Genomic DNA, 18018 nt, shown 5'->3' with positions numbered 1-18018 from the left:
AGACATGCCCGTGGGCTAAAACTGCTGACAGTGCTAATGATACATGTGCTCTCATACGAGTTGTTCCACAGCCTCATTGATCCCAAGCTTTACATGCTTCTTGATACCAACATTATCGTCTCGTACTCGTCATTGCTGCTTGCAATCTCATGCTTGCTCATTCCCTGTGACGTAGGGATAGGTTTCAAGAGTAGCCAAACCAGCCAATCTCAAGAGACTAATAGTGCGGCGTGTGTTCATCGAAGCGATTGTCGTCGAGACCAGGGAGGATCTGCGGCTGCTGTCCAGCGATGATGCAGTTGTTGACGGCCTCCAAGGCACGATCATGCTGGTGAGCCTCTGGCTCCTGAATGTTGCTAGGGTGCCAAGGGGCCATTGAGGCCAAAGGCGCATGCTGCTGGTGCTCGAAGTCATCCAGCGCGAGAGCTGGATGGTACGCGTGGACATCGTCAAATGGCAGGACTGCATGGCGAGGCAGAGGGGGCGAAAAAAATGAGAAGATGAGGCTCCCGAGGAACGTTCAAAATCACATTCGTGTGGTATTTAGGATGTCCAATGGGTCCCTCATCGTTCTCCTCATCAGTCATCGCTGCCGCCATGAAGTCTTCGTCTTCCTTTTTCATCTTTCTCGAATTGTTGCCGTCCCAGATTTTGCGGTCGACATTGGCGCCAGCGGGCATCATGGGAGGAGGTCGCATTTCGGCCAAAGAAGGAAAATCCGCGTAGCCTTCCGACTGAGGCTTTGGCTCATGAACCGTGGTTCTGTAAGCCGCCTGAACAGCGGTGGTAAAGTCGTATTCGCGTGTCTCGGCGGCCACCAGATCGACAAAGTTGGCCAGAGTGAGGTCCTTCGCGACCCAGTACTTGCCATTAATGAAGATATAGGACTTGAGTGTTTCTCGACTGTCAGATTATGGGAAAATTAGTTGTAGACATTGGATCTGATACGTACACGCCAGGCTTCAGACCTTCTGCCATCTTGCTCTGATGGGAGCCTTTGCTGGCAAAGTGAAGTATTCCCAAGTTGGTGGTTGCCTTTGAGGTGTTTGAAGAAGAGGAAGAAAGCTTTGATGGTTTGTTTTGCTTTTGAAAGAAGGTCAGTGACGGTATCACAAGACATTTGTGAGAATTCATGGACGCGGGGCCTTTGCCAAAGCCGTGATAGGCAGTTTTTATGGTCTACATGACTATGGCTGACCCTATGTGAGGCTACAGAATGCTGATGTCTCGGGTTCAGTCGAGGTGTTATTTGAAGCGCTAAATTTCTCTTCTGTATCTCTAGCCAGTTCGTTCTTATATGTACGAGATTGGTTCAGTATCTACCAGATAAGAGTTCAGTATCATGCAAAACACCAACGCATTTACCCGGTGTTGACAAATAGAGCACTTGATACATATTGTCATGTTTTAGTTTAGTGAGAACTTTAAGCAATAAGAGCAAGTTTTCGTCATTCTAAGGTAAATGTACGAGTTCATCATGTATAGTACACAGCATGTATCAAGCCTGTCCAATTTCCCTGGATCAGGAGCTGAAAGTGTGTCAGCAAGTTGTAACATCTGACTCCCACGAGCCTACTTCATGTTGGAGAGTTTGACGAACAGTTTTTGTCACATACTATCATTTTCAGTTCTCACAGTGCTTGAATTCTTGATGTATTGCTCCCTTAACCAACCTACTCGATCCTAAGCCGCTGAGAGAATACATTGATGTTTCCTCATCGGTTATCAGATCTTCTCATAAGGAAAGTATTTTCTTACTGTTGTATATTCAATCACGTACATCATTCAAGACTGAAAAATTGGATCCGACTGAAATTTCATCAAGGAGGCTTATCATGGCTAGTTTGCATCGAGGCCTCGGTACTTTTAGTGCAGTAGGCAAACACCCTTCCCATGTGCCATATGAACCCTATCATCATTTACCAAGAGAATGATTCAATGAATGATCATGTTGATGAATGCCAAGACTCGGACTCCTTGCTCTATTCTCAATGCACATTGGAAGACTTCAGGGTATGTACATCCAGGCCAAGAGAAAGAGGCGGGTGACATTTTCCAAAGTGAAGCCACAGGCAAGCGAGGTAACGTGACCGAAGCCAAGGAAGGGAAGGAAGGCAGATACGTAAGTAGGCAGGCACGGCAGGCACCTCACCTTAAGGGAGGTGGTCTTGCCTTTAAGAAATTCTTTTCGTATGTACTTATGCACAAATCCAGCAGTGTGAACAAAGCGAAACATCATTTGTACGACGCGTCATCGTTTTGATGCAATAATCAATTACACAGTACTGTTCTACTCGTCTTCTGCATCTTCCACTTGCTCTTCACATTCCACCCCCTTCACAATCGTTGCAGAATCAGCCAAGCTTTACCACTCTTGCTCGGGTGCCGTCCAACATGCCAAAAGACCAGCCCAGGTCGCCAATGACACGCAGTGGCCTCCAATCATTTACCGCTTACAGGGGTCGGAGCTTGGGGTAAAGGGGGCCTGGGCAGCGCCGATTACAGCGGTACCCCGCAGCATCGACACCTCGCCGCGCTCGGTTGAGCTCCTCCTCCTCCTCACCTCACATCATTGATAGCTCCATGTCCTGAGGTCCTCGACCCATGGTATGCGGAGATGCGTCGGCATTCACTCGGAGGCAGGCTTTCTATGGTCGACCACACTACCGAACCTCAGTATGGCCTCCGATAGCAGTGTAACTCGTCGAGACAGCTTGCCAGGGGTTCGAAACCGTATGGCCATTGGTCAATCAGGAACTCCTCCGAGCTTCGAGCTCCGAAATCTTCCCAGCTCAGGACCGAGGATCTTCGCGTCTTGGCTACAAAGTGTGGAATATAAAAGCCAGCGCGGACAATTTACCTTTATCATAATGAAAGACAGATCACCTGCAGCTCCTTCTTCCTGACATCCTCTTCTTACACGCTTCCCACCACCATCATGCATCTCCCGCTGCTCCTGTCAGGAGCTGTCTTGAGCTTCATCGCTCCGACCCTCGCCGTGCCTGTCCAGGACAGTCCTCGCCAGCGCCTCCTCGACGGCAAGGGTCTTCCTACAAAGTACCGCAGTGGTTCGCCTCCCTACACTCCTGGCCACAGGGACAAGTACGATAGTCCCATCGACTCCGTTGGCGACGAGCTCGATCCCTTGCCATATCGCAATGGCCTCGGAGCCTCTGTTCTCGGTCCTTGGAACGAGGCTCGATCCAGACAGAACCCGGATCTCGTTCGACCTCCAGGCACTGATCACGGCAATCTTGCCAACATGCGTTGGAGTTTTGCTGATTCTCACATTCGCATCGAGGTCCGTTTTTCCGCATAGGTTCCGTTGTAGCTTAATGGTACTAATTAGTTCTATTTGTAGGAGGGTGGTTGGACTAGACAAACCACGATTCGCGAGCTTCCTACTAGTATCGAGCTGGCCGGTGTTAACATGCGCCTAGACGAGGGGGTCGTTCGCGAACTCCACTGGCACAAGGAAGCTGAATGGGCATACGTCCTTGACGGCAGCTGCCGTATCACCGCCATTGACTACGAGGGAGGCAACTTTATCGATGACGTGCAAAAAGGCGATCTCTGGTTTGTTTGAAATTGTTTTCTGCTTCTTTTCCTCATGCTAAATAGTTGTGGCCAGGTACTTCCCCTCGGGTGTTCCTCACTCCCTTCAAGGGCTCGGCGAGAACGGAACCGAGTTTCTCTTAATCTTCGACGACGGACACTTTTCTGAGGAGTCTACTTTCATCCTTACGGACTGGCTTGGTATGGTGCCACCGAGAGACAAGAAGACTTCAGATTGACTGATAATACAACAGCACACACCCCCAAGTCTGTCATCTCAAAGAACTTCAAGCTGGCTCCCGAGGTCTTTGCAAACATCCCCGAGGGAGAGAAGTACATCTTCCAAGGAACGACACCCGGCTCCATCAGCCACGAGGCCCCTGACGGAAAAGGCGTCAAGAAATCAAAGCACCAGTTCACGCACAAGATGCTCGCGCAGGAACCCAAGAAGACCTCTGGCGGCGAAGTCAGAGTAACCGACTCTAAGAACTTCCCCATCTCAAAGACCATTGCTGCTGCCCACGCCATCATCGAGCCCGGCGCCCTTCGTGAGATGCACTGGCACCCTAACGCCGACGAGTGGTCCTTCTTCATCAAGGGTCGCGCCAGAGTCACGATTTTCGCCTCAGAAGGAAACGCCAGGACATTCGACTACGTGCCAGGCGACGTTGGCATCGTCCCGAAGAACATGGGTCACTTTGTGGAGAACATTGGCGACGAACCCCTCGAGATGCTCGAAATCTTCCGCGCCGACGAATTCAGAGACTTCTCCCTGTTCCAGTGGATGGGCGAGACGCCCAAGAAGCTGGTCGTCGACCACCTCTTCGCTAACGACCCCGATGCTGGAGAGAAATTCTGGGACAAGGTCAAGAGCGCCGAGAAGGACGAGATCACCAAGGACACTAGCGTCGATGCTGAGGATGTTCAGACTGAGACGGAGGAACTCTGATGGTCATACAACAACACGGAACGGAAACATTACGCATGGAAACATTGGAAACGGGAACGAGGTGGCTGAGTCCTTTGCCCTCGGTCATCGTCTGTGCTCTGGCGGCATTTTGTTTCGTTGGGCGATGAAACATCTACAGCCAGGGGACAAAAACATCATCTCATTTGTCGACAGAAATTGTTGATCAGTCAATAATACCATTTCATTATTCTTGGCAGCAAAGTCTATGATGTCTAGAAACAAACCAAATCTCGCCCCTTCACTCTTTGGCTTTCTGACGCTGTTCCCACCTTTGATACTATGTCTCCCACTGCCATCAGACAAAAGCCATTTTTTCTTTTTTTTTTTGCTCAGAGTCTATGAAGTCAAGGTAACCTACTCAAAGTTTACAGACAGAACTGGGCTCGGAAAGGGTATCCATGCCAGCTACTCCAGAAAGCTCTCGTCCAAACATAATCGGATTACTCAGTTCCCGCTGCCAAGTCCAGGCCCTTGTATCACCATCAAGTCAGCCGCGCATTGATCGCCTCCGTTGCTTCTCAAACTAGAAATAGAGCCCCCGTATGCCACGACTATTGCTCTCTTTCACCATCCTCTTCCATCACCGACACATCATTTACATAACTACCTCTTTCTCTTACCGACAGGTCTCCGAAAGACGTCCGTAGCTACGGACCCAGTCTAACCAGATATCGTTGCCTCAAATAGATCTAATGGAAAGAGGGGTGGGTGCCATGTTAGTTGATTGCAGCTTTCATCCCTCGGTGTGGAAGGAATATGACTGTAATAGGTTGTAGCAGCCAGGTTCGCGACGGCCATCCGTGACCCGCGGCCAGGCTCTCGTTGCATGCGAGGAGAGAGAACCCCTCTGGACAAGCCCTCTTGGGCCCTCGTGCCCGATTTAGGCTTATCGCAGGGTGGGAGCCGGCGGTAAGAAACGCAGAAAATAAAAAGAGAATGACGGGAAAGGAGATCCTAGGGCCCAAGGGGGGGGGGGGACCCAGGCCGGGGGCCTCCAGGCTAGGGGTGCGTCGAGCCGTAAGATGGATCAAGAAGGTGGTGACCGGTGACCGAAGCGTCGAGAGCGACGAGCAGAAAAGAATCGCAATCCTCATGGAATGAACCCCGCACGGCGACAACACCATCGATCCGGGCCAATAGTTCCGTTTCAGCAACGAGTCGAAGGCAGGCATTCCCAGGTGCTGAGGCGGTAGTGGTGGTTGCGGTGCAGGAGGAGAAAGCTGACAAGGCCGTTTCCGCTACCTGCATCGTCCAATGTTTTGAGCCTTCACTCTTTTCGGTCCATTTCCCGGTGCGGGCAGCAGGCCTGTAGGGTTAGGAACTTCTGTATGGGTGTGAACGTTGCGGTTGACGACACCCATTCCTATTCTTGGAAAAGTTGGAGACGGACAGAGAGAGGAGACTGGAGAGCAAGAAAAGAAGATGGCAAAGAGGGGTAAATGCGAGCACCAAGGGGCAATGAGAGATGAGGGGGCATTGGGACTGGGCACATCACCGACTGACTGACTGACTTGACTGTCTAGGTAACTGAGCTGGAGGCAGGGCGCGAAAGCGACAATCCCCCTGGTGTTGTCGATGGAAAGCTATTCCCATCCCAACGGCAACGTGAGCTGATTCGTCGGAATTGCAGCAAGAAAGGCGGCACTGGCACATACGCAAACATGCCGTGGTAGACATGACCTGGGATTCGACCAGTGAGCATGGATCTAATACAACCCCCGTCGGTGTGACTGCAGCATCTTAATCGAAGAAACATGTATGTTCAGTTAGGGATGCTACATATAGCATAGTCTCTCACACTCTCTCTACCCCGTTCACCCTCGGCTCTTGTTGCGCTTGTCAAGTTATTTCTGTGGCCCACAATCCACTTGCCGCTCGCCGCCCGCCGAACTGCATTCACATCTCCATGGGTTCTCGCAGCGGGTGTTGCTCGATTGTCTCCTCTTCCTAGGCTCCCTGGCTCCTCCTCCTCGCTCTTCGCTTTCCTTGCGAGTCACTCCCGTTAGGCTAGCACCGAGTGGCAGAGGCCTAAACCCCGGTCAAACCCGGACTTCACCCCGGTCTGCATGGCCGGAATACGGCACCTGATTCGCGGGCTTGGCATACCACCTCAACCGGGGAAATCAAAAGCTTGTCCCGTCGTATCGAAGGCTACTTGCAGGGGGTAGACTTGGGGGAGTACAGAGAGCGGAGACTGGAAGAAGGGGTGTGTGGCCGTGTGGGAACAATTCGGTGGAGTCCTGTCCTGGAAGCCCGCGCCCACCACCCGGCACACGACATCTCGCCTCGTCATTGCGTTCGTCTATCCAAGATGGCCTTGCTAGAGCCGATGGCCGCCACGGGAGCGCTATTGGACGGGTATGTACCCCGCGTCTTGGTCTTTAGTTGAACGGGAAGGGAAGTGGACAACGGAGGGGGGGAGGGGGCCAACTGGGTAGGGGGGATCTCGCGCGGGAATTCCGGTCTTGCGTCAAAACTAACGTACCTCTGATACTTACAGGCAGGTCGAAGGAGAGAAGTGTGTGAGAGAGAGGCAAAGATAGATACACAGTAGAGACCTGACGGAACGATAGGGCCGCGAGGGAGAGAGAATCGAACACACTTCCCTCTTTCGGGTTGCACGACTAAGCCCGCGGTATCTCGCATACCAAAGAAATGGGGCTCTGTATTGCGTCGTCGTCGTCACCTTGATATGGGAATATGGATACCACATACATTCCATTGCGACCCTTCACGTTCGGTCAACTCCTATCCTGCACAAGAAGCTGAGACCGAAAAGGTCCCACGCATGCGCTGCGTGCGCCAGAGAGAGGATCAGAGAAAGCCAAGTGTTCTATGTCTTGGATGGGAGAGCCTGTTATCTCAAGTCACCAATCCGGATGAGGAAATTCGATATGTGTTTTGCCGCCAAGCTTCCCGTGTACATAGACTGCCAATGCATGCAACCCCCAAGGACGTGCTTTAGGTACCAAGTGTCGGTGTTCGCTAAAAGGCTTTGGGACTTGCCTATTTTCTTGGCTCGACGCTTTTTCGACTACCGTGGTACTAGCCGTGGCATCTCACAGTCATCATACACATACCTCTCACTCACTTTCTCTCACTCATCACTCACATTCGTACATTACACACGTACACACCCAAAAATTCTGCCTTGACTGCCCATGAGGTCGGCCCGTTTTGTCTGCCGGTGGCGATCGTCCGTCCTTTTCAACGCCCTCGCTGTCTCACAAGATTCGATGTGCAACCTGCCAAGACTGGATCGTGCTTTGGTAAGTCGTCAATAGCCACGAGGAGGCCAAGAGACACCGGCACTTGGCAGTCGACTTAGCATTGCGGCTCTCAGATGCCAAGTGACGAGATATCGAGTCTAATACAAAGTCTAATGAGTGCAAACTCAAAATCAAACAAAATCAAGTGAATAAAGCGTTAAAACAAAGATGCGATGCTCATGGTTTCCCCTTCTTGTGAGATGACGAATGAGAGGGCGCGGTCCTTTCATCTCAGCTGACACAACTCCAACTCTAGCCTCCGTGCCCAGCTGCGTTCGTGCTTTACTTAGTAACTTCACACATAAGGTAGTGTGTGCTAATTATGTGGTGTTCTCTCTTACTCCAAATATTTCAACTGATCCTATTCTCGTCCCGTCCAGTAGCCATTGACTTTGATCCCCCAACCCTGGTGCACATGTGATCAACGTACCGTTTCTTTGCCACGCCACGCTAGGTACTATTCACAAGTCCTTTTCCTGCTATCCCACGCGGGATGGGTACCAGTCAGTTTCACTTTGAGTTGGATGGACGTCTGCACCCGACTAGTATCCAGGGACCAGACCTGAAGTTTTGCTTGTACATGTAGCTTATCATGTCCCTTTATTGGAGAAAAGTTGGAGTTTTGGTCTAATGTCTTCCTTGTCCCCAAGCTATTTGGCGTTCATCGCGGCGCGACTCCGCGCGAGGGGGCTGGCTGGCTGGTTGGCCTTGCTCGACGTAACGCAGACCTACCCAAACTCCCACCAATCTGAGGCTCTCGACACCTTCCATGGGCTGAACAGTGATCAAACTGCATTAGATCCGGTGTCATCGGCATGTGAGGGGATACCGAGTGTCGTCCGAAGGAGGGTACGGCAGTTCCTTGCCTAGATTGGGCCAAGTTGTGTACACACGCAGGAGCCCATGATGCTGCTGCGGTGGTGTTTTCTTGGCTCACGCCTCCCCCTCTTTCTCCTCTTGCCTTTTTTGCCTTCTCTCTACACGTATTGGATGGTACAGTTATCCGCCTACAAGGTTCGGGTCGCTATCCCATGTGGTTGCTGTGTTGTATTGGGGGACGGGCAACTTGCGCAAGCGGGCAAGCTGCAATGCGCGGATCAGATGCGATGCAGCAAGCATATAGAACACCTCCATCAGCGTGGCGGGAGGGGGAGGGGTCTGGCTGAACTACATTGTTATCTCTAGGATCAAGTCAAATATCGAATAGTTGAGACCGGATGAAGGTGATGACTTGACTCTTTCTTGAACAGATATAATCATCCCAACTGCTCTGAAACCATTTTGTCTGTTCCCATCACATCAGCCACCGACGGCCCCGGACACTTCTCTTTCCTCACTTTCCCTTTCTCATCTTTTCTCAAACAACGGCACTTTAGGTCCTTTCCTGCTGTCAAGATGGAGAAGATCACCCGAAAGGTCGAAAAGGTGAAGGACGAGTTCGCCACAGATGCCAGCATCGCACGAGCTCGCGACTTTGTCGTTCAGGGGGCCCCAAAGCTTCCATCAGCCGCAGGAGTCTACCTTCTCGACAAGGTCCCCATCGTCCAGTGGCTTCCTCGATACAACCCGAAATGGCTCATCACCGACTTCATTGCCGGTCTGACCGTGGGCGTCATGCTCATCCCGCAGTCTCTGGCTTACGCAAAGATTGCAACTATTCCCATTGCCAATGGCCTGTACTCAAGTTGGCTTCCAGCTGCGTTTGCAGTTTTCATGGGAACCTCAAAGGGTTGGTTTGCAGATCTATTTTGACTATTTTTTGTGGTACTTGGTCTCTGACTTTTGGTTCGATGTATAGATCTTTCAACCGGACCGACCTCCATCTTGGGCCTCCTGACAGCTGAAATCGTGCGTGACCTCAGTGAGGAAGGATTCGACATCTCAGCCATTGCCTCATCCGTTGCCCTCATGGTCGGAGTCTACTCACTCGTCATCGGTCTCTTCGGCCTCGGATTCCTCCTAGACTACGTCTCATTCCCAGTCCTCACCGGATTCATCTCAGCCGCAGCCCTCGTCATCGCCTTTGGCCAAGTCGGATCCCTCGTCGGCCTGACAAACGTGCCATCCGGTGTCTTCAACGTTATTGGCGATGTCCTTCGTCGTCTGCCAAAATGGGACGGCGCAACGTGCGGAATCGGTTTCGGAACCCTGCTCATTCTCGTCATTCTTGAGAAGGTGGGCAAGAAGTACGGCAAGAGACACTTTGCCATCAAGCTCCTTGCCAATTCCAGAGCCGTCATTGTTTTGGTCGTCTTCACTCTCATCAGCTACCTCGTCAACCGCAACCGCGAGAAGTCAGACTACGCCTGGAAGGTCAGCCAAGTCAGCACCCACGGTATCACCCACCCCATCGTACCCGCCTCGAACTTGGTCCAGAAGGTCGCTACCAGAGCCGTTGCTCCCCTCGTTGCCAGCACTCTTGAGCATTTGGCTGTCGGCAAGGCGTTTGGCAGGAAGAACAACTACCAGATCGACCAGAGCCAGGAGTTCAACTACTTGGGTGTCGTCAACATTGTCAACAGTTTCTTCAGCACCATGCCTGTCGGTGGTGCCATGTCTCGAACCGCTGTTGCCTCTGAGTGTGGTGTCAAGAGTCCTCTGACTGGTGCGGTCACCGCTGCCTTCATTCTCTTGACGCTTTACGTCTTATCTCCGGCCCTTTACTGGCTTCCCTCTGCAACTTTGTCGGCAATCATCGTGAGTTTCCATTGACCGTACTCAAAAAACATCCACTAACAAAAGGTATAGATTATGGCAGTTGTCCATCTCTTCGGTCCTTTGTCCTTGTTCTACAAGTTCTGGCGCATCTCCTTCCCCGACTTTGTTGCCTCAATGGTTTCTTTCTGGGTCACCATCTTTGTCTCAGCCGAGATTGGCATTGGCGTTGCTGTATGTTTCCTCCTCTTCACAATACGACTTTCTTTCAACCATAACTGACTCTTCAAATCAAGGTCGCATGGAGCATCGTCTGGACTCTTCTCCGTTCCACCTTCGTCAAGCCCGAAATACACTCCAGCAGCGCAGAAACCGCCACTTCTATCCCACAACCCATCACCCGCATCACCAGCGGCGGCGGTCGCCAAGTTACAGATGAACGCATGGAGAATGCGCGCATCTCCATCCCAGGCGATGCCATCGTCGTCGACTTCAACGACGCCATCTTCTTCCCCAACGCCGAGCGCGCAAAGACATCGACGCTCACGGCCATCAAGCTGGTATACCCGCGCGTTGAGAGCAGCCTTAGCCAAGACGACAGAGAAAGACACTGGAGCGTAGCAGCAGAGAAGCGCCTAGAGAGATTGAGAGCGCAAAAGCAGATTCGTCTCAAAGAGACGCCTCTTGCTGTTGTTGTATGGGACTTCACCATGGTGCCATTTATCGATACATCAGGCATCATGACGTTGAAGGAGCTCAAGGATGAGATTAAGTTGCATTCTGGCAAGGGTGTGCAGATTCGCATGGTTGGCATGTCAGACAAGGTTCGGAGCAGATTCGTAAGGGCCAACTGGCATTTGGTCGATCTGGAGGAGTGGCGAGAGGAAGACGCGGACCTGGTGTACCCGACCATGGAGACTGCAATTTGGGATCGTGATGACGGCTCTGGAGCGGACATTTCGAGTGAGAAGAAGGGCTGAGCGTCGGATGAGCCGGAGCTTACAAGCCCTGTCTCCTTAGAACAGGCTTGATTTTAGCTTGGCCGCCCAAAGGTGACGGGAGTATGATTCATGAGTAACATAAATATTGCAGCTTACCAGATACCTATTTCTTACATTTATCTCGACATTACACAATCTTGCACATTGCCACAGGTTCTCGGCGTTGACCAAATTCTGGTTTTTGCTAATTCTTTAAGACGAAATTCTGGTTGATTGCAAGACAAGCCGCACGTGTATGGCATCATGAAGCTTCTTGAGAGGGGAAATCTCTATTACTTTGGGAAATTGCGTTTATGCTTGATTCATTCGGGGAAACTGACACTCCATGTTCTTTCCATTCAACCATGCCCGAATCAATTTTCAGTTGCTGTACAATTCTTCAGCTCCCCATCCCATGTTTCCTTTCAATCTCAAGACCAGAGAACAGCATAGCCCACAATGGCAAGGACAACGACGACGAGAGCAGTACAAATAGCCAGATTGTGTCCCAGGGCATCCATTCTCTGGTTTCGGGTTGCCTGAGAAATGAACATCTCATCATATCGCATAATCTTCATCGTCAGCTCGTCGCATCTGTCCTGAAGCTCCTTGTGTCGCTGGTAGTGTGCGTCCTCAGAGGCATTACTGCCGTGCTTAGAGGCGTCACGGGCGTCCTCACAGAAAATTAGGTATTGAATTTGCTTGTCTTGGGTGGCTTGAGTCGTCTGGATTTGCTGTTGGGTGGCCTCGATCTGTTGTTGGCCTTTGTCCATACGCTCGACGTTTCTATCCGTTTTCATTTGGCGTCCTTCAACTGCCTCCACTCGGCTCATCGCCGTGCGGTGATAGTGCACCGGATCTGTCTTGACTTGGAATTGATTCATGTCTTTCTTGAGCTGATTGCAAGTTTCCTCCATCTGCGCAACGCGTGACTCTAGCACCAGCATCGCCGTGTACTTATCGGCTGAGATGTCAGACTCCGTCTGGTTGTAGCTCGTATCATTGACTACAGAGTTCTTGAACTTGAATGTTAGAAGCTTAGCATAGAAATGGATTCCAGAGAGGACACAATACCTGCTGGTTCTGATGGACGGAGTCCTTGCCCTTGGCCGAAAGAGGGTCATCCTGTGTGAGTTTCTGCGCCCAGTCAGCTGGAGAATAGATATTATGCTGGTACGCCACACTCGAAGTTCTCAATGTCTGCATCTTGCTGCCTTCCTGAACCCTGATCATCGACGCCATACCAGGCAGGTCCCCGTTAAGCGCACGGAGCATCCTGATTTTCCTAACGGTTTGGTTCTAACCATCTGCCTGGCGCCCCCATCCCCATTTAAGGCCTGGATATTGGCACAGGCGCGGGCAGGTGTGGTTTCCAAGGCTTCCACGCCACGCGGTGGTTGAGAATTGGCGCCTCTCACCTCAGGCTTGATGGTAGGAAGAGCGGCCAATTCTTCTGACCACCGCGTGGCTTTCTTCCAAGCTCTCCGCAGGGACACCCGAAGGTGTCATCAGGGCCGTCCCACAAGAATCACCCTCAAAACGGGAGAGTAGGGAATGATCTCGAGCTGCTCCATTAGGGTATGACGACGACGAGACCGAACCCTCACGAGTCATCCCCCAGTCCATCGAACCGGAGGTTGACGCCACGTCCCGCACCCGATATCCGTCACTCGAAGGGTGATGCGCCGGCTCAAAGTAGAGTCGGTGACCGGTCCAAATGGTCCTGGCATCCACACATGCCTCAAGCTTGAGATATCGCCGGACTCCCGATACGTCATTTGCTTAGGACTCGGAGGGCAGGGCAACCACAGGAAGCGCAAGACGCAAAGAAAAACGAGGCTGGGACACAATGTGAATTGTGGACGTACCTCATTGCCGTTGTCAGAGTCGACCTGTCAAACAGATGTCAGCAAAAGGGTTCACATGTTTTGAGGATGATGTCGAGGTCCAACTTACTGAATTGTCTGCCATATCATCCTGGCTCTCGGAATCATCGAATGAGTTGTCCTGTGTCTTCACCCAGTCAGCAAGGAAAACCTTACTGGTAAGCCCAACTCGTCATCCTCTGTTGTGCCACGCCATTGAGATCCTGCATCTTTGCTGCCGCCACCACAGCAATCTCGCCAAGATCGGTACTTCTTAACATCCATGGAGAAACACTTTTGGCTTGCGACACCTAGCTACCACGCGGTCCAACTTTTGACGGAAGGACGTTGCGGTTAGCTCAAGAACGCAACCGTGAGGAAGCGTTCCTGAGAACCCAGACATCGATGGGGACCCAGAATGTCACCTAGAAAAAGATCCAGATGTCGCGAGACTAGTCCTGAAAGATGGCTGGGACTGGCTCCATGAACCCGCCCGAAGGCGGAAGTTATAAGGGGGCACCTTTCACAGCCACACCCGGAAACGAGAGAGTAGGGTGTACCTCCAAGGCCCGCTACCCTGCTTGCCCAGCAGGACGGATTGGTGGCAACAAGTAACCGATTGGACCATCCCAGGACTTCCACGAGAGAAATCCGAGGTGGTTGAGACCATACCGCCCGAAGGCAGAACCGGAATGAAGAAGTAATTTGCCCCGACTGCCCACAGAAGGGTGACTGGCCTGTCCAAATGGCCCTGCCACCCTGGCAATTCACCTCTCCAATTCCGGGCTCCCGACGTCTCACCGAGAACAAATTCTCGGCCCGCTTAGGGTCCAATCGGCAAGATGGGCAGGTGGGAAGAGACACGAGAGAAGACGAGTCCGGGACGCAAATGAAAAGATTGCGGGCTTACCATGGTGTTGCTGCTGTGACAACGCTTCATGCTGGGAACCTCGATCTCGGAGGAAGGAGAGGAGGCCATCGCGAGGAAGATCTGGGTGAAATATTCGTCAGTGATGAGGAAAGAAAACCCGAGACTGAGATGAGAACTTGCGCTGAATTCCCAAACAATCCGGGCGAGAGAGATAAGAATGAGCCGATAATGAGATGGCTGAGATGAGATGGAATGAAGAAAAAGCTGAGTGAGGGGATTGGCAGGGGAAGAGAAAAGAGGATCAAATGGAAGCAAAGCTAGAAGAAGGTCGACCTTGCGAAGTGGGCAGCCAGAAAGGCGGTGGTATTGAATTTGAGAAGAAGAAAAAGAAAGGGAAAGGTGTGAGGAAGAGAATGAGGAAGAGGAAGTGAGCTGGGGCAGACGGAAAAAACAACCAAGTGAGTCTGCCTGACCACCCACCCTCACGTGAGGACGGTCTGAATATTTTGATTTTCGAGAGAAAAAAATAGGACGCGTGAGGGATGAAATATTGATGAAAAGTTGGGAGGGGGGGTGAGACGCGTGAGTTGAAGAGGAAGGAGCCAGAAAATCGGTCCCAACTGCTCAGACTGACGAGGTGTTGAGAAAGTAAATGGAAGAGTGATATTTGCGAAGGGAAGGGAAGGACGAGTAGAAGGAATGAGAAAAAGATGAATATCGTACCTTTGATCAAAATCATGAGCGGCGCGTATCGCGAGATGAAGCCGTCGCCTCTTGTTGGGCGAAGCTGCTTTGTCGATGAGAAAGTGTTGTGGTGACGGAGAAGAAGAGGAAGAAGAAGAAAAAAATGAGAAGACCCCAAGGGTGGAAGAGGGAGAGAAGTTGGGGGTTAGAGGATGTGAGTTGGAAAAAGAGAAATCTCGGGCAGACCAAGGTGGGAGGGTCAAAATGGGCGCAGGGCGTAGACTTGCTGCCTCACGGGTGAGAATGAGGCATCTGGTGCGGTTCTAGACGCGTGTGAGAAGATGAAGTCGGAAAGGTGAAGTAAACAAAAGCGGCTTCTGGCTTCAGTCGAAGAAGGAGCAGACTCGAAGGGGAATCTAAGGAGACGAATGGGTCAATATCCAGGAGAACAAATCGCACGCCATCCAAGAATACGGGATAATGGAGATCAGAGTAACTGACCGAGAACGATGAGACGTAAAATAATGAAAATACTGATCTCGTGGATAGGACTGCCCTTCTAGTCGCGCTTTGGCAACTGGGTGTCTGAAGTTGAGATTTGCCTTTACCAGGTGACGACAGGTCGAGGTACGATAACAAGACGTGATTCATTATTCGCAGACGGAAAAACCTCAGACAAACTATTTCCCAGCCCTAATGACTGTATTCCATTCGTATCCGCCGTTCGTCTAGCGTGCTTCAGGAGAAGAACGGATGGCAAACATTACCAACAGCAAGGCAAAGGAGCTAGGGATGACACATCTCGAGCTTGCGCATGCTCCACCGTCAAGCAATAGATATCTCCTAAGATTGTTTCACTCATGCTCGTCCCTAGTTCATTGACGATGTTTTGGCCAGAATTCTGGTGATTGCACAGGGTCTCTCCTTTTCCTTGGCAAAGTGCGATGGGCATCTCCTCAAGTCTGGATGCTCGCATGTGGCCGGCGCATTGCTCCCAAATCAGACCAGGTGATCCTTCTCCGTGTAGTCTATCTCTTCCTCGTGTTTTATGTCGTCTGTTTTCACCGCTTGACGGGGGCATTTGCATTTGACCTAGCGATTCTAGGTACTCAAGGGATGCCCATCGTTGCCTTTGAAGCGTCACGTCACGGTAAATCGCCGTTTTCTTCATTGGGCAAACCGCAGTATCGACAGCCGCGAAATTTCTGCTTGCCCAATCAACGGGAATTTCGGGTTTCCTTGGACTCGAGGGTAGCTTGATTGTGCCAATGTTATTGTACTGCTCTAGAGCATACGGTGCTGCGGTCACTGAGCCTAGCGGATAGCAAATGCTCGTCAAAGGCATGTCTTGGCATCATTGTTGTTCCCGGATCTCATCACCCTAATTAGCCTGACAGAAAAGCGCGTTGTTGTGATAACTACTAACCTTAGGCCGAGAGAATTTATGTCGCGTCGGATACCTATTCGCAAGGCAGGTGCCAACGGGTGGATGGTCGTCCCCTCCTTCTACGTCAATTTTACAACTTCGATACTGGAGGTTCGATCAGTTCTCGCCGCATGGCTGTCAGCTTCTTACAACTTTGTAGTATTTGTTTCATACTTACTCTGCAAGACTATCTGTTCAACGAACAATTTGATGTGGTCAATGAGTTTGCGTAATTGGGGAAACTTGACGGAAAGCATAAAGACTTCCGTTTCCTTCGAGCAGAACTGGCCCCAAAGCTTACGCCTAATTAAAGCAATCTCAGGGAGGCTCAACAGCGCCAAACAATTACATTATGGAATTTCGAACAAGAAACTTTTTCATAATCAATCGGTCTGTTACACTACACGCAGGTGACAACAGAGCCTACCGCACAGCAGCCTTGATCATCAGCTATATATGGCAAGTGTGACATGAGATCTGCCATTTTCATAGATGAAGATGGCCGTAAGTCAAAACACTTGGGGATCAAGTCCACTGTAAAACTTAGCTGGCACTCGTGTATATAGTTATACCATGATTACGCTCAGGAATTCTTGCTATCGGGTTTGTGTCGGGTTTGTTCGTCCATACCAGCAATTCTGTCAGATAATACCACTAGCCCCTTCAGTTCTCATCATCATGCCTCTTGGTATCTCCTTCAAATCTCTCTTGAGCCTTTGCTAAGGCAGGTTGGTTATCCAAGGAGTCTCCCATGGGCTACAATGAAGGCATTCAGCCACTCGAAGGACACATACGTACCCCTGAATGCCTTCTGGAAAACGTGATTCACGTTCGTTCTCTCATGAAAGACGCAATGCTGTTCACCGCTGACCTCTAATTGGAAAAATGACCTACCTTCCCCTTTCACTGCTGTATCCCGATCAGGACAACGTTGGAGGTGGGTCCTTGTCCTGGAATGCCCCCATCACCAACTTCACCTTTCAAAAAGTATAAAGATTCCTCTCCCTGGCTCTTTTTCTTCCAATCCGCTTTCTCTCCTTACCGCACACAAGCTTTCCAGACTTTGTGCATTCGTCTCTCAACTCCTATTCACCACACAACTTGCCTTTTTCACGGGCCCAAGAGCACGCCTCTGTTAAGAAGGCATGTTCATGTGGAGCCTTTTTTTCTATGTTATTAATGGGGAAACAATCTGACAATCTTGAATAGAATCACTTGATCACCACGCGAACAATACACAACTCCTCAATCGCAATGTCTCACGGCACTTCTTCTATGAGCAGCAGCATGGCAGTCATGGTAAGGCCAAGCACCTTCTGATACCTGCAGGTCAGCACTAACAAAGACTACAGACTTCTGACACCGAAGACGACTTCGTTGTTGTTGACTCCAACAGCGAGATTGAGAAGCTCCAGAAGGAACACAAGCAAACCATAAAGACTTTGGTCGACACGCACTTTGCGGAGCTGGCAATGCTGCGGGACAGCTGCAATAGACGCGCCGAGGATGCGATTCGCACCGCTGGTCTGTCCATTGACCGCAACAACGAGCGCCATCAGGACGAGGTCAGAGATCTGAAAAGGGCTCTTGCTGCCGAGCAGGCCAAAGTGGCTCATCTCATGACGGCGTGCCCTCCTCACCTCAGAGGTAGTGCTTCGCGCAGCTCCCAGTAGAGATGGAGCCAATGGGAACCTCAAGTATCCCGCCATTATCTACATAGTTCAGTAGTCAGGCCGGGATTGT

General features: G+C 51.0%; 6 protein-coding genes across 6 annotated transcripts; 4 read left to right on the top strand and 2 right to left on the bottom strand.

Annotated features, from left to right (window-relative positions):
- Positions 1 to 217: 217 nt before the first annotated feature.
- CCOS01_04097 (uncharacterized protein) lies at positions 218 to 978 on the bottom strand (the record flags this gene model as incomplete). Its single annotated transcript, XM_060452280.1, has 3 exons — positions 218 to 394; positions 519 to 903; positions 953 to 978. 3 exons carry the CDS (start codon positions 976 to 978, stop codon positions 218 to 220), a joined length of 588 nt encoding a protein of 195 aa, XP_060316238.1.
- A 1960-nt stretch (positions 979 to 2938) lies between these two features.
- CCOS01_04096 (oxalate decarboxylase family bicupin) lies at positions 2939 to 4504 on the top strand (the record flags this gene model as incomplete). Its single annotated transcript, XM_060452279.1, has 4 exons — positions 2939 to 3301; positions 3362 to 3576; positions 3632 to 3756; positions 3810 to 4504. The coding sequence occupies 4 exons, from the start codon at positions 2939 to 2941 to the stop codon at positions 4502 to 4504; spliced, it is 1398 nt and encodes a 465-aa protein (XP_060316237.1).
- Positions 4505 to 6591: 2087 nt separating this feature from the next.
- CCOS01_04095 (uncharacterized protein) lies at positions 6592 to 6693 on the top strand (the record flags this gene model as incomplete). Its single annotated transcript, XM_060452278.1, has 1 exon — positions 6592 to 6693. The coding sequence occupies one exon, from the start codon at positions 6592 to 6594 to the stop codon at positions 6691 to 6693; it is 102 nt and encodes a 33-aa protein (XP_060316236.1).
- Positions 6694 to 9189: 2496 nt separating this feature from the next.
- CCOS01_04094 (sulfate permease) lies at positions 9190 to 11429 on the top strand (the record flags this gene model as incomplete). Its single annotated transcript, XM_060452277.1, has 4 exons — positions 9190 to 9523; positions 9593 to 10491; positions 10543 to 10683; positions 10746 to 11429. The coding sequence occupies 4 exons, from the start codon at positions 9190 to 9192 to the stop codon at positions 11427 to 11429; spliced, it is 2058 nt and encodes a 685-aa protein (XP_060316235.1).
- A 431-nt stretch (positions 11430 to 11860) lies between these two features.
- Positions 11861 to 14273, bottom strand: CCOS01_04093 (uncharacterized protein; the record flags this gene model as incomplete). The annotated part of the gene is made up of 5 exons (XM_060452276.1): positions 11861 to 12445; positions 12504 to 12566; positions 13298 to 13321; positions 13386 to 13436; positions 14205 to 14273. 5 exons carry the CDS (start codon positions 14271 to 14273, stop codon positions 11861 to 11863), a joined length of 792 nt encoding a protein of 263 aa, XP_060316234.1.
- Positions 14274 to 17529: 3256 nt separating this feature from the next.
- CCOS01_04092 (uncharacterized protein) lies at positions 17530 to 17948 on the top strand (the record flags this gene model as incomplete). Its single annotated transcript, XM_060452275.1, has 2 exons — positions 17530 to 17574; positions 17628 to 17948. 2 exons carry the CDS (start codon positions 17530 to 17532, stop codon positions 17946 to 17948), a joined length of 366 nt encoding a protein of 121 aa, XP_060316233.1.
- Between the last annotated feature and the right edge of the window lie 70 nt (positions 17949 to 18018).

The sequence above is a fragment of the Colletotrichum costaricense genome (genome assembly GCF_030867565.1).
Source record: "Colletotrichum costaricense strain IMI 309622 chromosome Unknown Scaffold_4.1, whole genome shotgun sequence".
Lineage (NCBI taxonomy): Eukaryota > Fungi > Ascomycota > Sordariomycetes > Glomerellales > Glomerellaceae > Colletotrichum > Colletotrichum costaricense.
This window is presented reverse-complemented; position numbering and strand designations above follow the sequence as displayed.